The following is a 21204-nucleotide window of genomic DNA, read 5'->3' on the forward strand; positions in this document are numbered from 1 at the left end:
ACCTCTCATTGTTTCCTATAAATTTGAGTTTATTTTCTTATTCTAATACAACTTTGTTTTAAACCTGACCCTTTAAGTTATTGTCAAATATTTTACATTTCTAAATGCTATAGCCCCAGCAACACAAATTTATTTATTTTTACACAATTTTATTTAGCATAAGACACACATATGTTTATATACACATAGATATAAGTATATATGTATATATTTATCCATATATGGATATGGATAAATAAGCATATACATAGATAAATAGGTAAATATGGTTTTCTACAATGGCCTTAAAGTCAGATAAGAGAAGAAAAAAGGAGAAATATGTATTTATACTATCTTTTATAATTACATAATACCTTTACCAGTGCTCCTTATGCATAGGGATATTTTTTTTTTTTATAAATTACTCTCTGGGGTCAAATGCTTTCAGCCTGAATAATTTACTATTTCTTCTAAGGTAGGTCTGCTAGCAACCAATTCTCTCAGTTTTTGCTTATCTGGATATGTCTTTATTTGACCTTGTCTTTTAAAAGAGTTTTACTAGATATAACAGCCTTGGTTGACAGTATTTTTTTTTTTCTTTTAGTACTTTAAATATGTCATATTAGATACTCTTTATCAGGTTAAGGAAGTTCTATTTTATCCTCAGTTTTTATTTTATGTTATTTACTGAAAGTTGTGTCTTTCATTTTATCTTTAAGTGATATTATTTGAATATAAACTCAAAGTTGCTTTTTATTAGAAGCACTTTAAAAATATTGTGCCTTTGTCTTTTTGCCTGCATTGTTTCTGATGAGAAAGTAACTATTGTTCTTAACCTTATATTCCTGCATTTAGTGTGTCCATTTACTTTAGCTACTTTCAATATTTCTTTATAGTTGCTTTTACGCTGTATGGGAATATACTTACCCTGATGAGGTTTATTTGCATCTTGGATCTTTGAGTTATCTTCCTTCAACTTTGGAAATTTTTAGTCATTTTCTCCCTAGATATTTCATTCTCTCTCTCTCTCTCTCTCTCTCTCTCTCTCTCTCTCTCTCTCTCTCCCCTTGATCTCTATTGACATGTATCATGTATGTTACACTTTTTATGTGTTCCACAGATTGTGAACACTGTGTGTATATATGTTTTTGTTTCTATTAAGATCTGATTTTTTTAATTGAGATTTTCTATAAAAATTGGCCTCACTCAGAACTCACCAGTAACAAATCTGGATGTTGAGACCACATTCCTGATTCACAGTACTTTCCTTTATTGTACAAAGTACTCTCCGCTCTTCCTGACTCTAGGAATAGCAATCAGGTTGTGAGGAATTTGGCTGAAGGGAAGGGACACAAAGTCTCTCTGCTCCTGACTATTTTGCTCTTGCATTTGGCTTGAGGCATGAATCTGCTTCCAAAGTAAACCTAGCTCCCTTCCCAGCTTGTCTGTGGGGTGGTGTTAGGAAAAGAAATGTACCCAACTGGTCCTACCAGGGCTGAAGGGGTCAGAGAAGAGTGCATGAGGTAAACATCCATTTATAGGGATATTAAGCCTCAGAAGAAAACAAAACAAAACAAAAAAGTGTGTTAGAGGTAAAACATGTATATGTCCTCAAATGATAGCTACAAATGAACGAATGAGGATGAAGCAGAAGAAATATTTTGTCTGTGGGCCTTTTATGGATATTACCAGTGTTGACATTCCAGCTGTAATAATTATATGGGCTACCTACCTCAAGATTGGAGCTGAGAATAAGTTAGAGAGAAAACAAGATTTAAATCCTATTGTCTTGATGTGGTGTGGATCAAAACTCCTGTTACAATCTGGTTAAAGAAAAGCAAGCCAGATAGAAGATCCACTTTAAATTCCAGACACATTATTTAATTGATATATGTTAGTCATGTTTTTGCTCTTTTCCTTACTTCTTATATATATAGTTTTATTGGGTGAATATTATAAACATACTAGAGGCCTCGTGCACAGAATTTGTGCACTTGGGGTGGCTGGGGTGAGAGTCCTCAGCCCAGTCTGTGCCCTCTCACAGTTCAGGAGCCCGTGGGGAGTGGGCCTAAGCCGGCAGTTGGACATCCTTAGTGCTGCGGTGGAGGCGGGAGTGGGTCCCGCCACCGCTGCTGCACTCGCCAGGCATGAGCCTGGCTTCTGGCTGAACTGCGCTTCCCCTGTGGGAGCACACTGACCACCAGGGGGCAACTTCTGCATTGAGCATATGCCCCCTGGTGGTCAGTGCACATCATAACAAGTGGTTGAGCAGCCTTAGCATATCATTGGTATATTACACTTTGGTTGCATGGATGACTGGGCACTTAACATATTAGGCTTTATTATATAGGATACTAAAAACATGTTTGTTTGAGATATTTATACTCCCATAAGTACTTATGTTAATGCATATAAACAAGAACTATTGGCCCTGCCATCATGGCTCAGTCGTTGAGCATCAACCTATGAATCAGGAGGTCTCAGTCTGATTCCCAGGCTGGTGGCTCGATCCCTAGTGTGGGGTGTGCAAGAAGCAGCCAATCAATGATTCTCTCTTATCATTGCTGTTTCTATCTCTCTCTTCCTCTCCCTTCCTCACTGAAATAAAATTTCATATATATATAATTATTGTAATTGGTTTTGTTCTAAAAAGAGCAGTGTTCACACCTTTAGAAATCCTGGTTGAGAATATTAATCTTATAGATATCAAATTATTTCCTAATAATTCAGAGGATACATTCTTCCTAACATCCATTCCTGTTTCCCCTCTTGAAAGCATTATTTGCATCACTGGTCCAAGGGTTTCCCACTGAGGTGTATCATCTCATGCTAGGGACTCCAAGGCCTTTTGCTTATTGTTCCTTTCTCCATTGTAGTCATTACTAGTAAAGTCACTGGCCTTACTTCTCACCTGGAATACAAAGGCTACCACAAAATGACCCCAGTTGACTTTTACTACTTTATCTCTCACCATTTCTCCAAATATTTTCTGTGGTCAAGTATGACTTTCTACTCCTTGAACATATCTCTGAACTTCCATTTTTTGGGGGGGTATTTTCATGTTGGATTCTCACAAGTGCTCAAATCAGTCCATCAGCTGCAGTCTCCACTGCACATCCATCTGGTTCTTCCTGTTCTGACCCAGCCTACACCTGCCTATACCTGTTGATTGGCCAGTTGCTTGGAAAAGTCCCATTGCAACTCTCACCATGAGAACACCATGCCCTTGCCAAGAGAACCCTTTGGAATAGTATCGACGTTTCCACTCTCCGGGCATGTAAATAGTGCTGAGGTTTTGCAACAGAGCAATCAAGGGAGGATCAGATTGACTCTTTCAGACTTCTATCACACTTACACTTGGATTCCCCAATCTCATAAAATTACAAAATCTCAAACAGTTCCACCAACTTCTGCCTTTAAACTTCTGCATTAGTTTCCTGTGGCTGCCATAACAAATAACCACAAACTTGGTGGCTTAAAACAACAGAAATTTACTCTCTCACCGTTCTGGAGGTTAGAAGTCCAAAATCAAAGTGCATGCAGTGCTACACCCTTTCCAAGGGCCCTAGGGAAGAATACATTCCTTGTCTCTTCCAGCTACCAGTGGCTCCAAATGTTCCTTGGCATGTGGCCACATCACATTGTATCCTGCTCTTCTATGTTTCCCTCCTCTGTGTTTCTCTTATAAGGGCACTTGTCACTAGGTTTAGAGCCCATCTAAGTAATCCAGGATGATATTATCTGCTCGCCTGCCTGCCTTTCTGATTGCCCCTAACCACTTCTGCCTGCCAGGCTGATCACCTCCTAACCACTCCCCTGGCAGCCTGATCGACGCCTAACTGCTCCCCTGCCAGCCCAATTGCCCCTAACTGCCCTCCCCTGCCGGCCTGGTCGCCCCTAACTGTCCTCCCCTTCAGGCCTGGTCACCCCCAATGGCCCTCCCCTTCAGGCCTGGTCGCCCCCAATGGCTCTCCCCTGCTGGCCCCATCACCCTAACTGCCCTCCCTTGCCAGCCTGGTCACCTCTAACTGCTCTCCCCTACCGGCCCAATTGCCCCTAACTGCCCTCCCTGCTGGCCTGGTTCACCCCCCCACCCCCCAAACTGCCATTCCCTGCAGGCCTGGTCACCCCTAACTGCCCTCCCCTGCTGGTCTGGTTGCCCCCAACTACCCTCCCCTGCAGGCCCTATTGCCCCTAACTGCCCTCCCCTGCCAGCTTGGTCCCCCCCAACTGCCCTCCCCTGCAGGCCTGGGTCCCCCGCAACTGCCCTCCCCTGCAGGCCTGGTCATCCCTAACTGTCCTCCCCTGAAAGCCTGATTGCCCCCAACTGCCCCCCCTTGCAGTCCTGGTCCCTCCCAACTGCCCTCCCCTGCTGGCCATCTTGTGGTGGCCATCTTGTGTCCACATGGGGGCAGCCATCTTTGACCACATCGGGGCAGCCATATTGTGTGTTGGAGTGATGGTCAATTTGCATATTACCTTTTTATTATATAGGATTTATCATCTCTGCCCCAAATGACTTGTGTATAAATCTAAAAAACCAACTAATCAACATATAGGTGCCCTAGTAATGAATAATTCACTACCTATACTCTACATCAGAGACAGTCCATTAAATTTTTAACTGCCTCAATTGTACCCTTGCCTCAGAAAACCTTTCTAGATTCTACCTTGATGATACAACTCCAACTCCTTGCTATTCAAGGTATAGCCTGTGGACTACCAGCACTGGCATGACCTGGGAGGTAGTCAAACCTGCTACCCTAGACTTGGTAAATAGATTATTCATATGCATATTACTCTTTGTAGTTTATTATTTATTAATGACCTCTCCTCTTACTTCCTTGAACTTAACAGTTTGTCATTCCTTGTTTTTATTTTCACTTCAACCCAATGAAATACATGACATTTTCTCAAAATAGTAAAACAGGCTACGGAATCTCAGAGGGATGGCAGGGGTTGGTGGGTGGGAAGAAATCAACCAAAGAACTGGTATATATATATATATAATATAACCCATGGACACAGACAATAGGGTGGTGAAGGCCTGAGGTGGGGGTGGGGTGGTCAAGGGCAGGCTAGAAGGGGTTCATGCGGGAAAGAGGACAAATGTAATACTTTCAACAATAAAGATTTTTTAAATAGTAAAATAAAAATGGGGTATTATAAAGGTGATGTTCTTCAAATAATATTCTCTATTTAATGTTCATTTTATTTAGATCCCCCAATTATTGAAGGAAATATGGAAGCGGCAAAAGCAGTTGATTTAATACCATGGATGGAATATGAGTTTCGTGTGGTAGCAACCAACACATTGGGTATAGGAGAGCCCAGTATACCGTCAAACAAAATTAGAACAGATGGTGCTGGTATGTAAGAGAAGCTTTTTTAAAGTTTAGAAGACTTATATATACAATGCCACTTTAATATATAGTTGAATGTATTTGGAAAGAAATCATGCTCTGAGGTAAGTGATTCATCCAAACTCTGTGTATATGTATTTGACACAAGTGTGTGTATTTTATATCAAGACCCTCAAAAAAAAAAAAAGAAAAAAAAGAAAAGAAAGATGAAGTTTAAGAATTTTTTTACATAATTAACATAGGGGAAGAGGTAAATTGAAACTACTGTATATGCCACTGGAGACCACTTAAGTGGAATTGGTATTTAGAATATAAACTTTAATATAAATTGTGAATATTAACCAGGCAGACTATTGATGTAATATGATTTAGAAGGTTCCCAGTTTTGTGTGTCACAGTTTTGTGTGTCTCTCAAACACATTTATAGTTGGATGGACGGTGTGGGCAGGGAGGATAGGGGGAGCGAGGAGTGGAGAGGATGTGATGAGGACTTCTCAGATCTATACCACTTGGAGAGTCACAGCATCTCTGAGAAATAGCTACAGTGTGTTGTTTGCTTTTTAAATATTAGGAGTCACTCTAACTATGCTCTTTCATCACAGCTCAACCTTGGCTGTTCTTTCAATGTAGGTTCACATTTTTTAAGCTAAATACCAACTGTATTTAAGAAGCCTTCAGTACAAGAAGGATTCCACTCTATTTTCTTTTCCCCTGCATTACGAGGCAAAAATATTGTACTTATTCTAATAATAGCTATTTTTCTATTATTCCCTGTCTCTGAAAAAGAAAATATTTTGTAGGCTCTCTGAGTTTGCTTATTTTTACTATGCTTTGCCAAAATTTTATTTTCAGTGTTTTATTTGGGAGATTTTAAATGGATGACAGACTACCATTAGATTTCTTCTTTGATATCTTAATATCACTTATACACATTTCTGGCTACCTCATTCCTTGACCTAACTTCTAAATAGAATTAGTCTGTAGTTTTTAAAACCAAATCAGTCACAAGATTTCCATTGATCCCTTAAAGTTTCATGTAATTTACCAGATAAAAAATGATGATGCTATAATAAAGGAAGAAAACACTAGCATACTGATCTGCACTATTTTCACTCTTAAAAATGCATCCATTTATATGAGATGTTATTAGACTTCTAGCAGAAGCTTAGATTTAATCCTTAACTGTGAAAGTAAATATAACTTAAATACTACCTTTTGTTGTTTTAAAATAAACAGGGTTGTTCCCTTTTCTCTACCTCACAGAAATCTCTTTAGGATATAGAGGTAATATAAGTTGATGTCTTACAGATCACAGATACCACGTAGCCAGGATCCTTGTGTTTGGTTTTTATTTTTATTCACTAGAGCTTCCTATGTTTGTAATAGAGGCTTCTGTTGTGATGGACTAAACACAGTTGCCCTTTCTGAAAAAAAAGGAAAGAAAAGAAAAGAAACTGAGATATGATCTGACTAGAGGATTTAACCATATAATGATAATGCACTTAATTTGATTTAACAAATATTCATTTCAAAATGAAACAGAAAAATAATCAAGTAATTAAGTTGGTCTAAGTAAACTTGTTTCATTTAAAAATTATAACATATTTGCTTCAAATATACACATTTTAAAAATCTCATTGAGCTTGATTTTTTCCCTGTGATCTCTTTACTAATATAATATAAACTACATGTTATCTGAACACATTTCTGAAGTACAAAACTGTCCATGGAAAGATGAAATACTGTCATTTGCGACAACATGGATAAATCTTGAGTATATCATGCTGATTGAAATAAGTGAGACAGAAAAAGTCAATAACCATATGATTTCACTCATATGTGGAATATAAAACTGAAAGCAACAAACGAACAAACAAGAAAAACAAATAAAAACTCATACACAGACAACAGTATAGTGGTTTCCAGAGGGGAGGAATAATCTATAATAATCTATAATAATAAAAGCATAATATGCTAATTAGACCAGATGGCAGAATGACCTTCCAGATAAAGCTGCGGTAGAAGGGACGGTTAGGGGTGATCAGGCAGGCAGGTGAGCAGTTAGGGGCAATCAGACAGGAGGCAATTGGCTAGGGGCAATCAGGCAGGCAGGCAGGCAGGAAGGTGAGCAGTTAGGAACAATCAGGCAGGCAGGCAGAGTGGTCAGGGGTGACCAGGAAGGCAGGCGAGCAGTTGGGGGCGATCAGGCAGGCAGGCGAGTGGTTAGAGGTGATCAGGCAGGCAGGAGAGCGGTTAGGGGTTATCAGGCAGGCAGAGGGGTTAGGGGCGATCAGGCAGGCAGGTAGAGTGGTTAGAGGCAATGAGGCAGGCAGGCAAATGGTTAAGGGTGATCAGGCAGGCAGGCAGAGTGGTTAGGGGCAATCAGGCAGGCAGGCAGGCGAGCAGTCCCAGATTGCAAGAGGGTGCAGGCCGGGCTGAGGGAAACCCCCACCATGCACGAATTTCATGCACTGGGCTTCTAGTATAAAATAAAGGAGGCCTAATATATGGTGATAGAAGAATATTTGCCTTTGGTGGTGGGCACACAATACAATATACAGATAATGTATCATAGAAATGTACACCTGAAACCAATATGATCCTATTAACCAATGTCACCCCAATAAATTTAGTAAAAAATAAAAAATAAAGGCATGCAATAAAAATAGTTAATACTGTCTAGTACATAATATTTACTTAATAAAATTTATTTATTATGCTGTTAGTGCTTCTTCTAAACTTTTATATGCTTATAAAAATATTATTTACTCTGAAATTGATCACCTTATTGTGCAATATATTTCCATTTTTATAAGCATAATAGAGGATCATCTAATTTCATCTAATTTCTAATCACCTTAAGGGAATCATTTTGTATATTTAATATAATAACATTTAACCAACTTTCTCTGTACTTATTTTACTTTCAACCTGCTTTCAAAAGATTGAATATACATATAATTGGACCCTTACGTTTTTCATCCTTGCAAGAAAACAAAAATATTTTCTAAAACAGGGGGATGTTTGTCTTGTCATGTCCCATTATAACAACACTCCAGCAGATGCCAGCAGATGTTATGTGGAATAAAGCCTCTTTCCACTTGATGGAAAGGTCGCTCCTGCCTCATTATGCTGATTGAAAGACGTGGCATTATCTAACGCAGCACATGCCCTTATCTGTCCAATTACTTAATGTTCAGATCACAGTGCACAGTTGGGTATATTCTTTGGATTCAGACAAGTGCATTATAAAATGGATGGCTCCCAAATGAAGAATTAGAAGATGTGTTTGTAATTCATTAGAACCCATTATTTTTGACTGTACGAAAGAGATAAAAGCTCCCTTCAAAGTAATGTGTCATTGCAAGACGTGTCCTCATAGCTAATAGATCTGCTGGTGCAGTTGGTGAGTTGATATCCTAAAACAGTGCATTCAGGTGAGGTTGACAGCTTTGGCATTTATTTACCTGATCAGCCCCAGAAGGAAAAAAGCAAAAACCCTAATATCAGAATCAACACTTTCATACTATATACAGAGCTTTAATTTCACATTTAATGAAGCTATTATGTTATTTAATTTAATTATTATTTTTTAACTTTTTAAAGATATGTTTTGCCCTAGCTGGTTTGGCTCAGTGGATAGAACATCAGCCGGTGGACTGAAGGGTCCCAGGTTTGATTCCGGTCAAGGGCACATGCCCAGGTTGCAGGCTCGATCCCTAGTGGGGGTCATGCAGGAGGCAGCCAATCAATGATTCTCTCTCATCATTGATGTTTCCATCTCTCTTTCCCTCTCCCTCTCTGAAATCGATAAAGATATATTTTAAAAAAGAGTTATGTTTGATAAAGTAGAAGACTGGTGATGAGAATATATTTTTTAGTTAGAAAGGTATATGTTAGCATTAGTTACTGTCATTAGTAATAAAATAGGTTAAAAGAAGCAATTCAGTCCAGCCAGCATGGCTCAGTGGTTGAGTGTCGACCTATGAATCAGGAGGTCACGGTTTGATTCCCCATCAGTGCACATGCCCAGGTTGTGGGCTCGATCCCCAGTAAGGGGTGTGCAGGAGGCAGCTGATCAATGATTCTCTCTCATCACTGATGTTTCTATCTCTCTCTCCCTCTCCAATCCTCCCTGAAATCAATAAAAATATGTATTAAAAAAGAAACACTTCAAACCCATGTTGTCCAAGAGTCAACTGTACTTATTCCAAAGTGTTGATCTAAGTATCCAATTAGGTGTGGTGTGCAAAAATCATTTCTAAGGTCTAAATGAGTCTTTCATTAAACTGGGCTTTATTCATTGAGAAAACTTGTATGAATTAGGGATTTTTTTTAGATTTAATTTAAATTAGTTGTACTTATTTAATTTATACTAAAAGAGAGCTTCTTCAGGACTGTAATCAGATTTTAATCATATTATTATCTTTTGTGCTTAACACAGCACAGTGTTCAAAATTATGTGTAGAAGAAAAAAGGGAATGTAAACTGTAATTTAAATAAATAAATAATATGTTGTAAAAAAAAAGATGTGAAAGAAATTTTTAAAAATTCTGTTTGAGAATAAAGACTAGATAAACAAACAAACTTATAATTTCAGCCTGTTAAGTTCCTAAGACTTTCATATTATTGTGAACTATCTTTGCCTGTATATATGTTTTTTTAATATATTTTATTGATTTTTTACAGAGAGGAAGGGAGAGGGATAGAGAGCTAGAAACATCGACCAGCTGCCTCTTGCACACCCCCTACTGGGGATGTGCCTGCAACCAATGTACATGCCCTTGACCGGAATCGAACCTGGGACCCCTCAGTCCGCAGTCTGACGCTCTATCCACTGAGCCAAACCGGTTTCGGCTTGGCCTGTATATTTTTTTTACCAACTATGGAAAAGAACTGATGTTAAAAGGGTGGACACATTTGGTGTGTTAACAGTGTGTTCCACCATTAGACCAGGAGATCATAAGAATTAAAAAGAGTTGTTCTCATTTAAATATACAAATATTATATAGTTCATTTGACTTTATTAATACCTCTTCAAAAAGAATATGTATTTAAAGACAGAAAAAAGCAGATGTAAGACTTTAATCCCCTTGGTTTTCTAGGCTCTAGAGCATTATTTATCTGATAATTTTGAGTCTCTTTAAAAAAAAATAAAGGGTTACTTGAACTCAAACACTGCCATACCACTACAGTTTGGTAACCAAGAAGGCTATGAAGTGGCTAATGGGAGGGTGGTGGTACATACTGTGTGTTTATGCTGGACAAAGGGAGGATTGACGTCCTAGCAGGACAACAAGAGGTTTTATCTCACTACACACTACGCACTCTAAACAAGAGTTTTAAACAGAGCAAAATTTTAAACTTACAAATTGTAAAAAACAAAACAGAAAACTTACAAATTGTTTATTTTTGGAATTTTCCATGTAATATTTCGCAGTACAAATGCCCATTGGCAACTGAAACTGAGGAAAGTGAATAGATAATGGGGGACTATTGTACTTATTTTCAAATTATTTAAGCATTCAAATCTAACAGTAAAATTGGCAGCATTAGTTTCTTTCCATAGGAGGGCAAAAAAAAAAAAAAAGAAGAAGAAAACCAGCCAGGGCATTGGCTTGGTTTTCTTTTAAGATATATTTTAGATCTATTTCTTTTAAGATATATTTAGAAATATAGAAGCACTCTTATAAACAGCATTAGGGGATCACTGTTAGACTGAAATCATGGCAAAAGGACAAGTTAAAAAACATCACTATTTTTAACCTTCCACAGTAAAATTATAAATATTGTTTATTCATGATTAATTCAGAAATTCTGTATTTTTCTTAAATATTTGTTTAAATCCTTTTTTTAATGATTTATTGTTAAGAGAATGTCTAGTTTGTTCACTGCTAAATGCCATAGAGCCCAAAGTTAAATAAGCTTCTTTGTGCTTCTGGTGATTTACTTCCCTGAAAGGAATCCCTATTTGGCCAAGACCTCCTGGTCCTGCAGGGCCGGAAGCTAATGGGGAGCTCTGAGCTGCTCTCTTCTCAGATTCATGTCAGATGTGAAGGCTATGTGTCACTTCCACCTGTGGAACACTGTCCCTTAGCAGTTAAGACTCCAACTGCACATTCAAAGCTAAATGGAGGAAACTGTCAATAATTTATCCAAGAAAGATATAAAAACACTCTATTAAGACATATAGTTACTTTTATTTCTGTGCTTTTGCTTGTCTTACTTAAGCATCCTGAGTTCAATGGGTAGCTTTTGAAGAGAAAATCAATCTTGAGTTAGTTATTCGAAGGATGTTAAAAAGAGCTTAAGATAAACATTTTAAAATGGAAAAAGAAATATTCAATATAATGTAAATATACTCCATTATTTAGCTCTGTTCTAAATAAAAAGGTTAATATTAGTTATACTAGAAAGTATTACAATGAAATCATTTGGAAAATAATACTTGTCTTGGTGAAAGCAATATTTAATTAAATAAATTACAGTATAATAAGTTACTCTTGAGGGTTATTTTTGAGAGTATTTGCCTCTGACCACTATACTTGTATGTATAGTTAAACACAAAATTTGATTTATTCATTAAGTACAACACAGCATGTTCTTTATAGCATGGAGAGCTTTAACTTCAGAATATGAGTTATGGGGTTCAAAGCATTTCCAGAAGTTATTTTAATATCCCAGCCTTCAATCTGAGTTTTATCTAAAGTGCTACAAGGAGATTATCTTTTAACATCTGTGAATTTAATTTCATTTCTACCACTCATATGGTGACAGTTAAGTATTAAAATCTCTCCAACTTCAGATAAATTTCTCCATCAGAAAAAGAAATCATGATACAGTTTTACAAGTCTGAAGAAAAACATGCATTTTGTTTATGAACAATTAATGTATATACTTCACCAGGGAATTTATGTGGCTAATATTAGGAGGACATTTGAAGTATCTATCTTTGAATCACAATTATTTGTTAGGGTTTGCAATTTGGTAAATGAACAGCTTGCTTTGATGTAGCTGGGTAGCTGGTCTCCAAGTACCTCAAGTGCAGGGACAACTATGCTTAATGTCTGTACAACTCCAATTAGATGCAAATCCAATGAAGTACAGCTTTCAGTAAAATGCAGTATCCAAACCCAGTAAAATGCAACACCTACCCTGAAGGACTTTTAAGGAGAAAGTCATTGGAGAAAAAATAAAGAAGAGGCCATTGGACTTGGCAGTTACAAGCAATTTTGTGATTTTGGGGGAGAGTGATTTCGGAAATATGACATGGAAAACAGGTTATGGGTTGATAAATCATGATTATGGAGTAAAAAATAAAAAAAAACCAATAATCTATTCATTCTTACTTGCTGTTTAGTGACAGGAAAGGGTGTGATGACTTAGAGACTAAGTAGAAAACAGTATTACAAGATGACTTTTAAGGATGAAGAGATTGCAAAGAGTAAAGTAGGGAAACTGAAAACTGAAGTTTTAATAGAAAAAGATGGGATTGGGGAGAGTTGAGGGTCACTGATTGGGAAACGTTCCAGAAGAGCTTTAGGAATTGGAAGTGGGAGCACAAGAAACGATATTAGATTTCTAATATTTCCAGATATCTTGGGGGAACATTATCCTATGTTAATGCATATGCACCATTTCTTAACAGTTATTTGTAGGTTGAAGTATAAAACTAACACATCAGTTAGTTGTTAGGTAGTCCAAGAGCTCTGAAATATTTTCCAACAAAGTACATCTAATCTTTCAAAATCATATTAAATGAAAGGACACAGAAAAAATTTTTTAAATGAAGATTGGGGAGGCAAATTTACTTTGCTATCCATTGCTGCATAAAGCTGGCACATTTGTATGGCACTGAATCAGTTGTTATCAGGGCAGTAAAATAGGTTATTGCAGCTACAGTGAGGATTTCTATATATATAAAAGCCTAAGTGACCATTATGCCCTGTCGACCGGTTGCTATCATGTGCACTGACCACCAGGGGGAAGACGCTCAATGCAGGAGCTGCCCCCTGGTGGTCAGTGCACTCCCACAGTGGGAGCACCGCTCAGCTCACCAATGGGCCCCAGACACTGGGCTCACGGCTGGCGAGTGCAGCTGCGGAGGCATGAGCCTCTCCCCAGCATGAGCGGGAGCAGTGCAGCGCCCAGCCCTGGCTCGGGCTCTTCCCCAGCCACCTGCTGCTTGGTGTGGGCCTGCAGGGATTGGGCCAAAACCAGTAGTCTGATATCTCCCAAGGGGTCCCAGATTTCGAGATGGCGCAGGCCAGGCTGAGGGCCCCGCCAGTGCACGAATCCATGCACTGGGCTTCTAATTGTTATTATAATAAAATGGTAATATGCAAATTAACCATCACTCTGCTACATAAGCCACGCCCACCAGCCAAGCCATGCCCACCAGCCAATCAGGGTGACTATGCAAATTAACCCCCATCCAAGATGACTACAGCCACAGAGAGCAAGGTTTCCCAGGTAACAGAGCAAGCCAAGCTTTCCATAGCCATTGCAGGCCTAAGCCTCCACTCAAGCTACAAAGTTTCAGTTATAGAAGGTAAACAAATTCAAACAAATGGCGGCAGAATGGAGCTTGAGAGAGCAGGCCAGGGTTGCCGGCGGCAACAGGGGAAGCAAAGCTTTCTGCACACCCTGGCCGGGCTCACCCACTTAAGGCTACAAAGTTTCAATTGTAGAAGGTGAATTAACTGCCACAGAAATGGCTGCCGCCCCAGAGGGAGCAGCAGGAGGCTTGGCTCCGCTCCAGGCTATAAAGTTTCAATTGTAGAAGGAAAATAAATTCCAGATACCAGGCCTCCGCTTGGGTTGCCAGGGGGCGTGGCCAGCCTGCAAACCACCACAGGCCCCTCGCTCAGGCCGCCCCACGCCCCAAGGGAACCCCACCCTGATCCGGGACCCCCTTCAGGGCAAACCAGCTGGCCCCTACCTGTGCACCAGGCCTCTATCCTATCTAATAAAAGAGTAATATACAGATTGATCATCACTGCAACACACAATATAGCTGCCCCCATGTGGTCAAAGATCCTGCCCCCATGTGGACACAAGATGGCCACTACAAGATGGCCAGCAGGGGAGGGCAGTTGGGAGGCACTCTGCCTGCAAGGGAGGGCAGTTGTGAGGGACCAGGCCTGCAAGGGAGGGCAGTTGAGAGGGACCAGCCCTGCAAGGGAGGGCAGTTGGAGGTGATCAACCCTGCAGGAGAGGGCAGTTAGGGGTGACCAGGCTGGTAGAGGAGGGAAGTTGGGGGCAAACAGGCTGGCAGGGGAGCAGTTAAGCATCAACCAGGCTGGCAGCGAAGTGGTTAGGGGGTGATCAGGCTGGCAGGCAGAAGCGGTTAGGGGCAATCAGGAAGGCAGACAGGCAAGCAGTTGGGAGCCAGCAGTCGGACATCCCTCCAGGAGTCCCAGATTGGAGAGGGTACAGGCTGGGTTGAGGGACAACCCCCCACCATGCATGAATTTCGTGCACCAGGCTTCTAGTTGTTATTATAATTGAGGGGATCTCATGTGTAATTTGTCTTTCCCAGTGAAAGAAAAAATGTACAGTTTATATACTGAATAAGAACTCTAACATCAGAAAAACATTCTGTAGCCTGTACATTTTGTGGTTTGCTACTTAGTTTGCTTGTTTGTTTCAGCACCTAACGTGGCTCCTTCAGATGTAGGAGGTGGAGGAGGAAGCAACAGAGAGCTGACCATCACATGGGCGGTGAGTCTCAACAAGTTGTACTTATTACAGGCTGCTTTACCTGGACTTAGTCTCAAACCCATTTTGTTTCCTAAACTAAATTGAAATAAAAGACAATGCCCAAAGCACAAGCGAAATAAATTACTAAAATATATATTTTTTAAATATATGTCAGATTTTTCCTGGCTTACTATGGCTTAGTGTGCAGAAATAGATTCTTGATGCTGAGGGAACTGTTAGCCAAAAGATTAAACCAACTTTCAACTATCTGATTCCAGACTTTTTTTTTTAACTCATTGTCACCGGGTAACCCAACTGTAAATTATAACATCTTTCCTGGACAGTCAAAACTCCAAAGTTTTGGTTAAAAAGCTTTTATATCAGCACCTATTTTTTAATTGGAGTTTGTTCCCACTTGAGACATACTTTGATCACTAAGTGCAATCAATCATGATAGGTCAGTCTCAGAAGTCTCCCAAGTGTGTTTTATTGAGGTATTGAAAACGCTGTATTGAATTTTTATAACCCAAAGGGAAGTTCCACATCAGAGATGAGAATGTCTGAAAAACAATGCATCGTGGCTGGAATTTTGAAGTGAGAGAGATGCTGGGGGTGGGGAAGCATCGCCTTGTCTGACATAGACATCTGACGTGTGTCTACCTACCATATTTTATCCAGCTCCATGTGTTCATTAAATATATTCAGTATTTAATCACTGCAGATAGTAAAATAATACAACCTAGGCTCTAAAGAATTTCAAAAACCACATGAAAAATGGCAAGTGTTATTCTTTTCATCAATCAAATTGATTTATATAAAAGTAGATATTTAGCAAAAATTGACCTTACTCTTTGCTATGCAGTCACATTTTATACTTGGCACTTAAATCACATTTTTAAGTAAGATTTAGAAAAAAAAAGTCTTTTGCTTGTCCAAATAAATTATTTATATGTAAACTTTAGTGTCCTTGTAACATATAAAAGTGAAGAAAATAAAAAAATTAAGAACATGTTACTTTTTTTTATAAGGCTTGATGTTCTTGGATATCTGCTTTGGGATAAGTTGGGGAGTTTGTAAAAAAATAGTTCAGCATTAGAAATCCTATTCTAAAAATTTGAAATAAAGTTTCTGGGAATAAGGCCTGAGAATTATTAATTTTTTAAAATATGTTTTTATGGATTTTAGAAAGAGGAAGAGAGAGGGACACAGAGATAGAAACTTTGATGAGAGATAAATATCAATTGGCTGCCTCCTGCAACACCCTACTGAGGATTGAGCCTGAAATCCAGGCATGTGTCCTGACAGAGGATCTAACTAGTGACCTCTTGATTCATGGGTCAATGCTCAACCACTGAACCACACTGGCTGGAATTTTTGAAAGCTCCATAGGCGATCTGCTATACTTTTAATTACATAAACTAAGTAGAGAACTAGCAATAAAAAAAATTTAAACTATTATGGTAATGTTAGGCTACACCTGATATACTCTAAAAATCTAAAATCACATTTTGTATATCCTTGGGGTCATGTTTCAGAATGTCTATAGTTAACTCCTGAGCAACATGGCTTTGAACTGCCCAAGTCCACTGGTACACACAGTTTTTCAATAAATACAGTGAATGTATTTTTTCTTCCTTATGATTTTCTTTTTTTTAATTTTTTTAAATTCTTTTTTATTTTTTAATTACTTTATTGATTTTCTTAATAACATTTCTTTTCTCTAGCTCACTTTTTTAAAAAAAGAATACAATATAAAACATTCAAAATATATATGAATCAATAGTTTGTTATTGGTAAGATTTCCAGTCAACAGTGACTATTCGTAGTTAAGTTTTTGGGGAGTCAAAAGTTACATGCATATATTTTACTGAACCAGCGGGTCAGCACTTCTGACCCCCATGTTGTTCAAGGGTCAACTGTATACCATACAACCAGGTTCAACTTCTTCTACCCTTTGAAATTTATACATGTTTATGTATTCATGTTAAACATAGGTATATTCAAGCAGCTATGTTATATTTAATTTAAGAATTTTCCTTGAGACATTTTAAATTGTATTTTCTAGTGAAAAAAATTGTAAATATGCAATTTGCACATTTCCTTTATTGGCTAAAGATGACTAAATTATTAGTATTCTCTAGAGTTAGCAATAAGCTAGTGTTTGCAAATAATGAACTGGCAGGGTTAACACAGACTTCTTTATTGGGCAATTGAAGAAACTCTGAGAGAATAATGCAAAACAAAACACTTCCTTCAGCACTGGAGTCAGACAGTCCCAAAGCCAGCCTCCTACCGATGAGTGCAATGTTAGCCCTTCCTCCTTTTGCCTCCTGTCTGTTTATCCTCTTGCCAGTTTCTATTGTTTGATTACAAGGCAGATATTCCAGAGTTTCATTACTGTCTTTCAACTTTAAAATTAATTTATTCATTCATTGAATAAACACTACTTGAGGTTTAGATCTAGGCACAATGGGTAGAGAGGTAATCAAACTGACAAAAGCTTTGCCCTCTTTAAAGCAGATAATAAGTAAAATACATGGAGTATATCATGATAGAGTTAAAGAGAAAAAAATAAAGCAGAGAAGTGAGATACGGAGTACTATAGAAAGAGTGGGAAATGGCCAATCCTCTGGCCAGGGAAAACAAGTGACTTTTTACCTCAAGAAAGTGAGGGAGATCTGACATAAGCAAGAGCATCCTAGGTACAAGGTAGAAGGAACTAAAAGTACAAAGGCCCAGAGTGGGACACCCTCCCACCCCAAGGAATGTTCCAAGAATAGCAGCCTTGGAAAGTGAAGTCATCACATGTTTTACCCTAGAATTTTCAGACAGCCCTAACTTACAAACTAAGTATATGTTTTTTACAAAAAAAAAAGCATGCTTCCATGTGTATTATTATTATTATTATTATTATTATTAATTATTATTGGTATAGGATTGTTCCTTTTGTTAAATGTATTGCTTAAACCTATTTAATATTTCAATTTCTATTTAGCCTTTGTCAAGAGAATACCACTATGGCAACAATTTTGGTTACATAGTAGCATTCAAGCCATTTGATGGGGAAGAATGGAAAAAAGTTACGGTTACGAATCCAGATATTGGACGATATGTCCATAAAGATGAGACCATGCGGCCTTTCACTGCGTTTCAAGTCAAAGTCAAGGCCTTCAACAATAAAGGAGATGGACCATACAGCCTCATAGCAGTCATTAATTCAGCGCAAGATGGTAGGTAAAAATAAGACCTTACTAACACGACAAGGGGTGGAACCTAATTCTCTGGTAGGCGTTTCATTTGCTGTCTTTTGGACCTTACTTATTAGGATATATTTTATGACACTATACATGTAGTAAATCAGTATTATTTTAAGCCAAATTAAAATGTCAATTTCTCCACACCAATGACAAGAATGTTGCAAAATCTTTTTCTTTCTTTATCATGTTTATAGTAGTTAGGATATCTCCATGAAAATACCTGGCTTAGACCCCTGTTCCTGGCCCTCTGATTATAATTTTACAATCAGAAATTCTCCATACTTGATTAGAAATCTAGTATGTCTGTGCATTCATGAAATTGCCTATTTAGAAATTGTTTAACATTTTTTTGGTAAAATTTCCCCCCTTTTAAATAAATCTGTATAATTGCAGCACTTATATATAACTTTTTGTTATTACAGTAGAGTGCTAGAATTTTATTGAAGGGAATCTATGCATAATTCTATGCTAAAGGAGTCAGAAAGCCAGTTGAAATTTTTTTCTTGAAAAGATAAAAATTTAGAAGTCTATTTAGGGATAAAAATACAAATACTGGCTCTAATTGATATGTACGTATTGAAATCATCTCATGATTTTTACTTCCAATACAAACATGTAAGGAAATCATATATGTATGTATGTGCGTCTGTATAAACACATATACTTCTTTAACTTAGTTAACTAAACACATAGAAAGAACAAAAAACAGAAATTATTTAAGTTTAAAATCAATTCAGGACTTTTTAGTCCTGAGTAAGACATTCTCTATGCTTGTTCTGATTCAGCAGAAATATAATGGCACAATGTTAATAGTTTAAACAGCATGAGTACACCTCACAGAGAAAATAAAAGTAGAAAGCATTTTTACAAGTTATGTTCCCACCCAACATCAATTTTTTTATTGCTTTATTTGATGTTAAAGTAATCGGGCAAAAACCCATTCTTGTCATCTCTTTAGTCATGGCTATCTGTATAAAATACATTTCTCTCCTAAATGTTTCATGAGTCTCATAAAACCTGCATGTGCCGAAACTTGTATGTGTTCATCGTTTTATTGTTTTTTACTACTGAGAAATTAATCACAGTTCTACATATTTATCTTGGTTTGGAAAGTTAACAGTGTCCTTATGCAGGACATTTTTAACATAAAAGAGGATTATGCTTTGTTAATAAAAGACAATAAAAATTGATCACTCCTGCTTAAAGTTTTCCTTAGTTTCTTTGTGTAAGTTTCATAAGGGATGTCAATTACTTTTTTCCTTTTTACTGAACAGAGGCCGATTTGATACATATTTGACTTGATGCCCAGATAACAGATTAGGCTTATAAAAGTTTCCCCGAGCCAATGAAGCAGTGGATGTCACAACTTGTTGAAAGGATCTTAAAAATAAAATAAAAAGTCTTAGCTGAAACATAAAAGAGAAAGAGGGCAGTATTGCTGTCTGTCTTTAGCTCATATAAATAGAAAGTATGAGAAACTTGAAAATTAATTCTAATGAACACCAAATTTCCTGTTTTGGATCATGTAGAGTTAATAAGCTAAATATAATGAATTTTAATTTGCATCCACAGGCTTTCTTAAGCAAGTTACTTGGAAGAAATTTAAAAAATAGTGTTGTTCTTGCTCACAGATATCAGAGAAATCCATGAAGCTTTTCATATTTTATAAGAGTGTCTGTGCATGTGTATATGTATGTGTATATGTATGTCTACATTCACATTTGTGTATATGAATATCTGTGTGCATGTGTCACCGATGACCATAAAATAAACATTAGAAAAATAGAGAAAGAGGTAATAAAATTATTGGAATTATTTTATTTTGGAAATATTAAACCAATTTAAAATATTAAATTCATATGGAGCTATATGAACTTTATATTATAGACATCTTGTATGTGAATATAATATTTTCATCAAATTTCAGCTCCCAGTGAAGCCCCAACAGGAGTAGGCGTAAAAGTCCTGTCATCTTCTGAGATATCTGTTCATTGGGAGCACGTTGTAGAGAAAATAGTGGAAAGCTATCAGGTGAGTTCAATTTTTACCAAGCTAAATAAATATATCAACGTTTCATCTTTCAATGTTTTATGTCCCATTGATGTACGTGGCAACTACCTCTATATTTTTTGTGTTTAATATGTTAGGCATTTATAAGCTAATTGCTAAGAGTAAAGCAGAGGTTCCTATTTAGGAGAGATGTAGAGTCCTACGTGTTGACAAACAATTGGCCAAAATAAAATCTAACATAATAGCACCCATGGTTAAGACAAACATACTCATCAAGGTGAATTTTAAGTATTTTGGAAAGCATTTTGGTAATTTATAAAAGCATCCTTAAATTCTTCATCCTATTTGGCTCAGTAGTTCTACTTCCAAAGGAAAGAATTACAAAATACCCACTATGTGTCTCATATGTTGCCTATGAAAACAGAAAATTGGTAACACACAAAATGTCCTAAAGAAAACTTCCCTTGAGCTGATCTTAAAGGATCAATAGGTATTAGCCAGATAGAAAGGAAACTTGTTTTATTCAAAGGGAGTAAAACCTGAAAAAATTGAAGCTACAATGATAGTTGGGGTCTTTGATACAGAGCTAAAAATTAGACTTGATTGTGTAAGAAAAGTGAAGTCATCTCATATTTTTAAGTACAGTGAAAATCAAGAAAAATTGGCATCATCTTACCTTTGCAAATGAGCAAATGGATGCTAAAGAAATTCAATGACGTGCCTCAGTTAGCACTAATGAAAAGCCTCACAGCAATGTCTAAACTCAGATGATCTGATTCAAAGTTCAAGGCTTTATGCCAAACCACAGACTTTTTTATGTTATACTCAGTTAGTGCCCATCTGGAGCTACAGGCAGTAAGCTGCCTGCCCCAACCCCACTCCAGACAACTTGT

At 37.6% G+C, this 21204-nt stretch overlaps 1 protein-coding gene across 2 annotated transcripts in view; it reads left to right on the top strand.

The window, feature by feature from the left end:
* Positions 1-21204, top strand: part of CNTN1 (contactin 1) — a gene marked incomplete at its 3' end in the record, with an annotated part of 284949 nt that overhangs the window by 229621 nt on the left and 34124 nt on the right. For both annotated transcript variants that reach the window (XM_079773428.1, XM_079773427.1), the window contains 4 exons: positions 5199-5348; positions 14995-15065; positions 18040-18274; positions 20229-20332. In XM_079773428.1, coding sequence (XP_079629554.1) covers positions 5199-5348; positions 14995-15065; positions 18040-18274; positions 20229-20332 — 560 coding nt within the window. The remainder of the gene's footprint in view (positions 1-5198; positions 5349-14994; positions 15066-18039; positions 18275-20228; positions 20333-21204) is intronic.

This window comes from Cnephaeus nilssonii, assembly GCF_951640355.1.
Source record: "Cnephaeus nilssonii genome assembly, chromosome: 6".
Classification (NCBI taxonomy): Eukaryota; Metazoa; Chordata; class Mammalia; order Chiroptera; family Vespertilionidae; genus Cnephaeus; species Cnephaeus nilssonii.